At 36.2% G+C, this 10,795-nt stretch overlaps 1 protein-coding gene across 1 annotated transcript in view; it reads right to left on the bottom strand.

Annotated features, from left to right (window-relative positions):
- The window catches only part of LOC118742050 (protein eyes shut-like), a 55,450-nt gene extending 45,043 nt beyond the window's left edge, over positions 1-10,407 (bottom strand). Inside the window, exons 1-2 of the mRNA XM_036474017.1 lie at positions 10,378-10,407; positions 7,980-8,332 (exon numbers count right to left, since the gene is read on the bottom strand). Coding sequence (XP_036329910.1) covers positions 7,980-8,332; positions 10,378-10,407 — 383 coding nt within the window. The remainder of the gene's footprint in view (positions 1-7,979; positions 8,333-10,377) is intronic.
- Positions 10,408-10,795: the final 388 nt, after the last annotated feature.

Below are 10,795 nucleotides of genomic sequence, written 5' to 3'. Positions count from 1 at the left end.
AAGTAGTCTAACAAATGTATTAATATTCTGGACTATTTATTAAATGAAAGATTTTTTTATACACAGAAATGACAAATTTAGTTGAAATTCGAAATATTGGCCATGTTCTGCAACCTCTAGACAACAATCAGCTTTTTTGAATAAAATTTATTTATTTTCGGTGATAAAGCTTATTTTTCGGACAATATACATATATCGGAAAAATTTGAAAATTTACGCGTGAAAGACCGATTTGAAATTACCTTCAATAATCTCATGATTTGGATTCCGTTTTAAACATTTTCTATGCAGACCTGTTAAGCATAAAACCTTTTATCGTCTGAGGTGATAAAAAAAACAAATTTCATTTTAAAAAAACTAGATTTTTGGAGGTATTTTCAAATAGGTCCAGATCACGTAAATCATAATATTTCGAACAATATATTTGTGGGATAGTCTATAATAAATTTTATATTTTCGATGGAAAAACTTCACCTAGTTTTTTTTTGGTATAAAGAACATGCACCCTAATGTACATATGTAAAATTACTTTTGTTGACATATCAATGGAATGTGAGTAGTAATAAAGTAATTTTTTCTACTAAAATTCCATAGCTTCAGGGCGAAAATATATGTCAAGCCTTGTGACATATTTTCGTGAGTATGTTAAGGTCAAATATAGTATACAGATATGCACATATGTATGTACATTTATACAAAGATATGTGGAAAATGTTTTTCCTCGTTCAAATTATGCTACAACAAAGTAAGTGCCGCCCTTTAATTGCTTGCACAAGACACATATTTTCTCAGCTACTCCAAGGCCATTTCAACGCATTTTCCCTTTCGTGCGAGTATTTTCTATAGGAATTACATGAAAGTGCTTATGTAGCTAGGCGTATTTATGTTTGCACGTTTTTATGATTTTATTGATTCAATCACACACACCCAAACACATAGAGACACGCATGCACACGCACACACACAGTCACTTTCACTTTTGACCAGCAGCGACAAGTGGTGGTCAAGTGCAATCAGTCAGCCAGCCAGCCGCATTGGATGTTAGCCCTGACCAAAGGGATTGACCAAAGTAAGGATACGAAAATGGCATACGTACATATTTCGGCAGGAGAAAGTGAATGTAGAAAAAGGCTAGTAAAATAGGCGAAATTAGGCGAAAAGTGAAGATTTAAGGGCGTACGAGTGCGTATAAGTGCGTAAGAAATAGTGTGCGCTGTAGTAGTAGATTAGTAGATTTATGAGCTATAAATTTTGTGAAGTGGAGTGGCCTTTGTATATACATATACGTGTGTATACTTTTTCACTACTACTTATTTACTTATACATATTAATTTTTCGTATACGTGTATTTCGTAATATCACTTTCGTGCTCAATGGGTTGACTGGCATTTAGTTTGAGTAGAAAATGGCTACTTGACTCACTTTGGCGTTTGTATTTGCACAAAATGTGCGCTTAGAAGCATATTTAATCGGCCTTCGTGTCGATAGCCAAAAGCAAATATAATCTCATTTGCCATGAATAGCACTTGCACACTTACATACATACACACATAAGCGTGTTTCGGTATAAGCACTCATACAGGGCGCATTCCATAAACAGCAGACGAATAACTTCGATTTCGCAGAGATTTCAGATTGGGCTGAAGTTGGCTTTTGAGGAAGTACACATAGGCCACAGATAATTTGGATTTTTAACCGACTTCCAAAAAAGGAGGAGGTTATCAGTTCGTCGGAATATATTTTTTTTTGTTTTTTTTTTATGTACTCATACTAATCTGGTTAAGATCCGATCAGTGGATCATGAGATATATATATATATATATCTATATATATATATATATATATATATATATATCGTCGTTTAAAGTACAAAACCGCGTATCGTCATTCTGCAAAACCGCGTAAGTGGCATTAGCTGCCGAAAATTGGATTTGCTCACACAAGCTCTAGGCTCAATCCTTATCCATTCGTCCTGAAATATACTGGCCAGGTATGCGATTACTTTATAAAAAAGAGAACCATTTTGAAATATGAGTGTTTTTACTCTCTAGAAGATAATTTATATAATTCGCATACGCGGTTTTGCATTTTGTTAATACGCGGTTTTGTACTTTAAATGACGATATATATATATATTTTTATATGAGAGTTGAAGTCGGTTTTTTTTGCTAATTGCTAGTTTTTTGCTAAAAATTACTTGTTACAATACTGCTTGGTTTTAGATTCCCTACTTCTCATTGCACTAGCTTGTCAAGCTTATGAATCTGAGCACCTGAGATATGCTCAATTTTCATTTAAAGAACTTAAATTCAAACATTTTTATTTTCTCCTTTATAATGCAGAGATCCGACAGTTTCAAGCACTTTTTCGCCAAATTCTTATTCTGCTTTTGATTTCATTGAGTGAGGCGTTAATGTTCACAGCGCACAGTGGAGGAGTCCCATATAAAACGCCGCGCGACCAATTTACTCGCAAAACTAGGGGCCAAAAATAGTAAAACTACGTTTTTTGTTTTTCTCCCTGGTCGCAGGATTTTTCTTAAAAGGACTTTGAAATTTAAAGTCATGTTTAATTCAAACAATTATTTAAAAACCTCAGTACAATGTAGATTAAAAATGTGGGTATCAAACAAAAGAAACGTTCTGTAGAATCAAAAAAGTACAAAATATTTGGTGCATAATGACGAATACCGTACAGAGAAGCAAGTTGTTTATACTCTCCAGAAAGTCTTCGGAAAGTGCATGACATCATATAAATGCTCTCAACTCTGAAAGGACTAAGACAAAAGATGAAACGGTACTATGGAGCACTACAGAACTTGGCATTAAAGTGAGCGACAAATTCAACAACAACCGATCATTCATGTCCGTGAAATGGGCATTTTAAATGCTATGTAGAAGCACGATTCATACAACACCGAATTTCTGCGTTCTTTGACTCCTACTAGTGCCAAACTGGAGCCTAGTTTTCAACAAAAATTTTTGTATACAGCTCATTAGTACTGATCAAAATGCATATAAAAGTGAAAAAATCTGTCACTATGCGACCTCGTAACAAAAGATCGAAATGAGGCTGGAAGCAGAGGAGTAGACAATGAGAGAGCTTCTGGTAGCGCTATATTTGATTATATGCGTTTAGAAGCCAGACGGTATGTAGTCGACGTAACAACTTAAGAAGTATGTAGTCATGCTATCTAGGAGATTGTTGACTGTGGAGGAGGAAGGCGGCCTTTGGCTCAAGGCAGAGGTTGGGAAAGGATGCCCTCTAGGAAGGTCTACTCCCGCTTCTCTTACGCTGTTTGGGACAGAACTGCTTATTAACGGTAGTGAAGAACAACGTTATATTTTATGCAGCAGCGCACAGTGGTTCAAAACTGAAGTTTACTGTTCGTAATTCACTGGAGACTTCATTTTTCAACCAAATTAATTATTATTTTTTGAACAAAAGCTAATACTAATTTTTTTTAATGCAAATTGCAGCAAAAGTAGCAGTTTTGCAGGAAACCGATTCTCCCGTTCCAGTTAATAAATGTTTCAAATTAAAGCTAGTTGAACTCAATTGTAGGGTTCCCCAAAAACAAAAAAACAAAAAACAAAAAATAATAATACAACAAAATTTTAGCTAAATTCATTTTTTTTTGGAGTTTTTACAAAGTTTTGGGTATGCAAAATCATTAATTTTTAGTACATATAACAAAGTGCAAGTTGCATGTGGCTAACAGTTTGCCTTGATTTTTAGTAATTTTTTTCGTTGACATTTTGAGCACATTTGCATGCTAAAATAGAAATATTTTATTAAAAATAAATGAGAACTCCCAGCCACTTGCAAAATGGAACAGGAGAATCGATTTTCTTCAAAATTGCTACTTTTTCTGCACTTTGCACTAAAAAGCTATTATAATCAATAAAAAGCGGGCTCAATTTGTCACTTGCAAATTTTATAAACTTTCATAATAATAATTCATCAATTGAGTGAAAAATTAAGGATCCAGTCAATTATGAACAGTAAATGCCAATTTGAACCACTATGCAGAGTCAAGAAAATTTATAAGGGAGGTCTGTATATGTAAGACTGATATGAAATATTGATAGTAGGATCTTGCTGTCAATTAATGGCAACCCTTGTTACCAATCCGACATATTAAGTCAAAAATCATGGCAATGTTAAAAATACGTGTCTTTTGCTATACACGATTTGAAAACGGTTTTTTTTTTTCAAAATTTTATTCAGGTATTGCTCAGGAGATGCGACCAATAGTTAGGAAATGTTAAGCTTTGCCTAAAACTGAGTACACATTTCGTCTATAAATTAGGTGCTGATGCCTGCCAAAAAAATCCGGCAGAAAATCATATAAATGAAGCCAGTCTAGAAACATGGAATTGCCCCAACACGTACATATGTATATTCTACGCTGAATATCTTTGCATTTAAGTACTATACATATATACGACCATAAACATTTCAACTGTATTACATCAATAGACTATTTGAGCATTTTGACTCAAAGCGTTCTTGACCATTTGACCGCTTAATGCCACTTACTCATCGATAATAATGGCAGATGGTATTTTAAGGGCAAACAGCTTTGGGCGATAAGAGCAAAACATGTGCACTCACATACATACTTACATATAAGAACATGTAGATATGAGCAAAAGTTCATGCGTACTTTTTATCACCCACCAATTGCTCAAGGGTATTGTTAAAGCCTTCAAGAAAAAGTCCAACAAAACCACACATTTATAGCCCTCCAAGGAGAACATACCAACATTGCCCAAAATAAATAGGTAAGCAAATGAAAAGACAAGTAAGAATTTAAGTACTTTGGCTGCCAACGAAAACCAAAAGCCAAGAAGCAAATAAACAAATTTAAAAACCAAAAAAACAAATACCCCTAAGGGTTAACGCAGCAATTAAGTCTTCTGCTGCTCCCTTCGTCGACCATTTACAATTTGCCATGGGGTGTATGTACATACATATGTAAATAGACGCGCATAACGGAAGCGGAAGGGCATTCTCATGAAATTACCGCTTTTAGCCTTAATGAGCTTTCACGCCAAAACGATGTCCTTCGGCAACGATTGTAGTGCACAATCCATCCTACTTAACCATACTCCCTACATACATACATAAACCTCTAACGTCTTCGCTCTAGGCACCAATCGCTCAACCAACCAGCCCAAACAACCAATCAAACAATCAAACTCCTTGACTATCTCACCTCTTAAAGACCCATTGCCGTTGTGTGCACGCAATTACGATAATTATAACGCGATAACAATTGTCGTCGTCCTCGTCTTTGCCCAAGCATTTGCTTTTGCCTTTGCTATCATCGCAATCATTGTCTTTGGTGTTGTTGTAACCTAAATATTTGCATTGATTTGTCTGTTTGTTGATGTCGAGTGGTCGGTCGTTAGCTCGTTGGTTTATTGGTTGGTTGGTTGGTTGCTTAGTTAGCTGGCTGGGTGGCTTGCATTGCTTTTGTCCCTCGCTGTGGCTTACTTCTTTGGCTGTTTATCGTTAGAGTGCTATTCATTCGAATTGCTCAAAGGTAAGCCTACTATGGAATAGCTCATTGCTTTGCAAGTAAGTTGGACTTGTTGTATGCAACAACGAGTACATGTTTACAGTTATTCACTTGTGTAATACAGAGAAATGGCTGCCAGTAAAAGAATGACACACTTAAGTGAAGTCCTTTTTCTTTTTCCAAGCTGCATATTTCATGCTGATGTGCTACAGAAATGGGAGGCAATTTATTATGGAGTTTGTCCCTTTAAGATTTTACAAGACAGTAAGGTGTGCTACTTGTATGTGTTTGGGGAGGGGCAAGATTGGATTTCAATTTGAACCGAATGCAGCCTAACAGGTTTCAGAACTGAATAGCCTTAGAAATTAGATCGAAGATGATTTATTTATTCCCGGAATTGGGGCTACTGATAAGTTAGCTAGTGGGCATTCCACATTAAAGTCACTCGAGTCCTAGATCCTTATTCCATATTTCCGAACAGCATCGTAGGTGGCGAATGGTGTCAAATAGCCAACTGAAAACAGCAACTTTACTTCTGATGCTTTGTAGAATCGTGAGTTCTCTGGTCGACCTGACGAAGCGCATTGGCAGGGGGAATAAGGGGTTACATCGAATGACTAGGAGACCGATAGTGCGTCTCTTACTTTAACCAGCGATGAAGTTTAGATGGCCATCGGAGAGAAATGCGAACCCAAACCCAATGGTATTGACGAATTACGAATGCTGATACTGAAACATTTGGATTAGGCGTGTGTGGACCTACATGACTAAACTAGTAAATTTGATGTTGTCCGCACTCATGATAAGAACGAAATTGTTTCACTCAGCTAAGCTATTTAGAACGAGTTATAGGTGTACAACATGTGACATGAACAACGCTTAAGGCGCACTCGAACATATCCTTTGCAATTATTAAACATTTGGAAAATCGGGACTTGGATTTGCGTATTTCTTCTTACTGATGGATATTTCGGAAATGAGGAAGTTAAGCAGGATGGTGGTATCCTCTCTTCGCTGCTATTCCCAGCCATCGGAGAAGTTTAGTTCATCTTATACGCTGATGACTACAAAATATTATTCGCGCCTTTGTTTGAAAGTAAATGAGTACCTCTTGTAATTTCTCTCTGCGATGCTGCATTTACTCTCCCCCTTTCAAAGCCAAAGGTAACCCTTCCCAAAATCATTCGCCGGCAACACATAGGGCAAAAATAAGGTAAGTTGTTGATGAGATTTTGTACAAGGTCGCAGGCTGGGCGGTTCTAAATTGCGCTACCCCATTTTCAGCACCGAGGATTATGAAAGAAGCTGCAGACCTTTAAGAACATCGCACTCCGAACTACAATGGTACATATTCTAATGTCGAATCAACATAACCTACATTTCCAGGAGTTAATGATCCTCGTCAGGAAATATTATTTTATGCTCCGCTGGCACTTTCTGCCAGACTTCTAATGAAGGCAGCATTCCAACAGCCACTGGCTGGGACAGAACCATATCCATGGTATACCGAAAGGCGTTTCTGGCATCTCCCATCCCATCGCAACTGATCAGCTTTTGTTACTTCCAGTCAATCGCATAACTCGGAGTAACCCGCGTATCGAAGAAAGCAGCAATCCAATCTCTGGTTTAAGTCCAGAAGCCACTAATCTGGCAGAAACTTTTAGTAAAGACAATGAAGCTCAAGGAGCTACAGCTAGACAAGACAGCACACGTCAGTGGCATGAAAAATGGATCAGATCGAGCATACGGGCGAAAATTTCGAGTGACTTACGGCATCCAAAAGGAGGTAAAAGAAACAAATTGGTACAGAAGCACTGATAGAAGACATATAACTGGTAACGATGTGGAAGTTTGGAAACAGCATAACTGACTTAACAAAAATCTGATGGGTCTAAAGTAAACTAGAAAACGTGGCGGCGACAGTTCTTGTGTTCAGCCCATTTGTTTCGAGTTGGCGGAAAGATATCAGGATTGAAGATATAGAGCTTTTGCAATTCCATGACAAAGAAGATCGGGTTTGGTAGAATGTTCCAAGTCGAAACCTTAGACTGGGAGGGCAGATCTACCTGAAATCAACTTTTTTTTGATAATATGCCATACAAATATTTCGAAGAGGGCCAGAGTTATCCTTAAAATAGTGGCATTTGTAATTGTTTTCGTTCGTAAGCTTCTTTTAAGACCTTGACAATAAAAGAAGAGAGAAATTTTGAGAAGCTGCACATAGCTTTTGAATGCTAATTCCTAGAACCGTAAAATGCGCACTTTGTCGAACATCTTCCTTGCTTTAATTTTCTACTTCGACTTTTATGCTTTTTGCTTTTTATGAATTTAAGATGCTATGTGACTAAAATTGCACACATATTTGTAAGTGTGGCTGCATGATAAATATAAGTACATTCAAATGATTTGCTATATTTATGAAATTCAAAGAGTAGTGGAAATTAGTACTTACTCTGCCCTAATCGTAATTTCATTGCCCGTATTCACCGGTGTCTCCAGCTCACTCAACAGCATCGTTTGCAAGCCGCAAGAGAATTGGAATTGCAGTAAACCCTTTTGCAGGAACAACGCCATATAATGACCGCCCTTGGTGCCCTGAGCAGCGGCCAGCATTATCAGACCATTTGTGGCACGTGTGCGCACCTTCAGTTGTACATGCATCGGCAGCACCGAATCCAATGACTCATGATGTGGTATGTCCTTGTGGATGCGGTGCGACACATATGAATCGCCGGAGAAGGCCGCATTTTTGATGATGATGGGTAACTCGCACAGTGCACCTTGGCGGTCAAAGCGGCAAACGCACTGCAATAAGAAAATTAAAAACAGTAAAAAATTAAGTGAATAAATTTACATTTATATATAAAAAAAATTGTTGCCAAAAATAAATTATGCGGTTGCGTAAGAAGAGCGCTTGGTTCAGCGGCAAATTCAACGGTACCGAGATTTGAATTTACACTTAACTAAACTTTTCTGAAGTTATTTAAAGTTCTTTGTAAGTACTTTAGCTAAAACTTTGACTTAACTGCAACATTTCAGCGCCCGTTGATATTCCCCAAGTGCATACATTAGGATGCACCCATACATACACACATTCGAATGGATATGTATAAAATCAGTAACTGGTATGTGGAAGGTAGCATTGATTGCATTTTGAGCAGGGTTCTCTCTCTAAAGCCCATATGTACATACATACTCGTACATACGTATGTACTTATGTGTAAATGCCGCTTAGTAACAGTTACAGCAAAGCTGGTAAGGCTGATATGGATGTCGCAGTATCAATGAAATGAACTTGTATTTCAGACCTTATACGCTATTGACACCATTACCTAAGGAGCGCCTACATTTGTGCTACAAATTACATGCATACATACATATTTCGCGCATCCCATTTTCTATTGCTTTTCGAATCCGCGAAGGGAATTGTGTACGCCATAGAATTATTAAAAATTTCATCTATGACCTAGAAATTATGATTTTAGAGATAATCTTAAAACTTTTGCTGAAAAAAATTATTTAATGCTTACTAAGAATAAAATATTATGGGAAAGAATTAGTCCTGCAGCGAGCCTGTGTGAGTATGTTCGTTGCTCTTTCACCGTAAACCGGCTTAATGAGTTTTGTTCAAGTTTGGGGCTCAAATAGGCTATATAATCTGGATTCAAACATAGGATATTTTCTAACAGAGTTGCCACCTTAAAAATTTAAAATTAATCAATTATTAAGTGAATTAAAATATTTCAACGGTGTAAATGTCAAACGAAGGGGTTTCCAAATGATTTATTTCGAAAATATTTTTTAAGGTGGTTGCCACTTGGTTAGAAATTCAAATCATTTTTAATTAACAAGTTAATTGACAGGCATCAAGCGACAGACATTTAATAAAGCTTTATTTAAAAATATTTTAGAAAAGTATTGCGATTAAAGCGATTCAAAATCGATTTAAATACAAACTTAAACGAATTATTGTAATATAGGCATGACGCGAAAGAAGGTGTAGTGAGGATGCTTTTAAAAGCTTTATTTCGAAACTATTTTTACATGAGGGCTGCCACCTGCTATACATAGATTTTAATAGAAAAAGTTAAAGAAAGGCTTATTTTGTATGTAAATTTTTAAAAAGTGTTGCTACCTGTTTAGAAATACCGAATAAATTTAATTGATAGGTTATAGAGAGTCGTATTTCGACAATATTTTTGAATAGGGTTGCCACCTATTTATTATCACGAAATAAATTAAATGTATAAGTTAAATGAAACATTTTAATATGAGTTTCAAATGAGGAAGGTTTCAGTAAGCTTTCTTTGGAAAATATTTTTAAAGAGGGTTGTTACCTGTTTTAAAAGTTAAATGTAACTTAGCTAATCAGTTACTTGACATATCACTTCGAGTACCCTACATATTTACATCAAGTTATTTTGGGTGCATTTTATAATGGCTTCATAAGGCATACTTTTCAGTTATAAATAATGAGTACAGCTCAATAACAACTTTCGGAAGATCGGACCTACTTCGGGATTTTCGGAACTATATCAGGATTTTCGGGATTATAAGGACTATTTCGAGGTTTATAGATGCTTTGGGCTCCCGGGACTATTTCGGGGTTTTCAAGACTAAATATATCGATAAGTATATCGATAAAAAACATCAATAAATATATACATAGATAAATATATCCATAAAAGCGTCGATTATTATATCGATAAATGCAGCTAGTGCAAATCCGAAAACTTCGGAATTGTTTTAAAAATCCTGATTAATTCTCGAGAATTCGGAAAATCTCCAAAATACCGAAATAGTTCCCAAAATGAAGAGGTGAGTAAAAGTTTTTCCGCCACTATTCTAACCTTACTTATGCCCATCACTGGTATATCCATGTTTCATCTGTGTGCGTGTTTGTGTATAAGATGGCTTATTTAGTTTGTCAACAAATGTATTTGTCTGCGGCTTCACAAAAAGTTGCCAAACTTTCTAATTATATGATTGCCATTGTTACCCGCGTGTATGCGACTATTTACTTATGTATGTATGTATTGTGTCCTAATTAGGCATATGGTAAATAAACAATGAAAAATTCTTTAATGACACACTAATTTGAGCTACAACCGAAATGAGATGTATTTAAATACACTTGGACATATGTTTTGCATGCCGGTAAAGCAATATGTAGATTTGTAAGTATGTATTTTTAATCAGAAAATTGTTTTTCAATACAGTCTAAGTGGCGGTTGAGTAGCTTTTAGTAGTCAAATTGAAACTACCATC

This window comes from Rhagoletis pomonella, unplaced genomic scaffold (genome assembly GCF_013731165.1).
Source record: "Rhagoletis pomonella isolate Grant_MI unplaced genomic scaffold, Rhpom_1.0 Rhpom_scaffold_00006, whole genome shotgun sequence".
Classification (NCBI taxonomy): domain Eukaryota; kingdom Metazoa; phylum Arthropoda; class Insecta; order Diptera; family Tephritidae; genus Rhagoletis; species Rhagoletis pomonella.
Note: the sequence above shows the minus strand (reverse complement) of the source record. Positions and strands in the feature narration are given on the sequence as shown.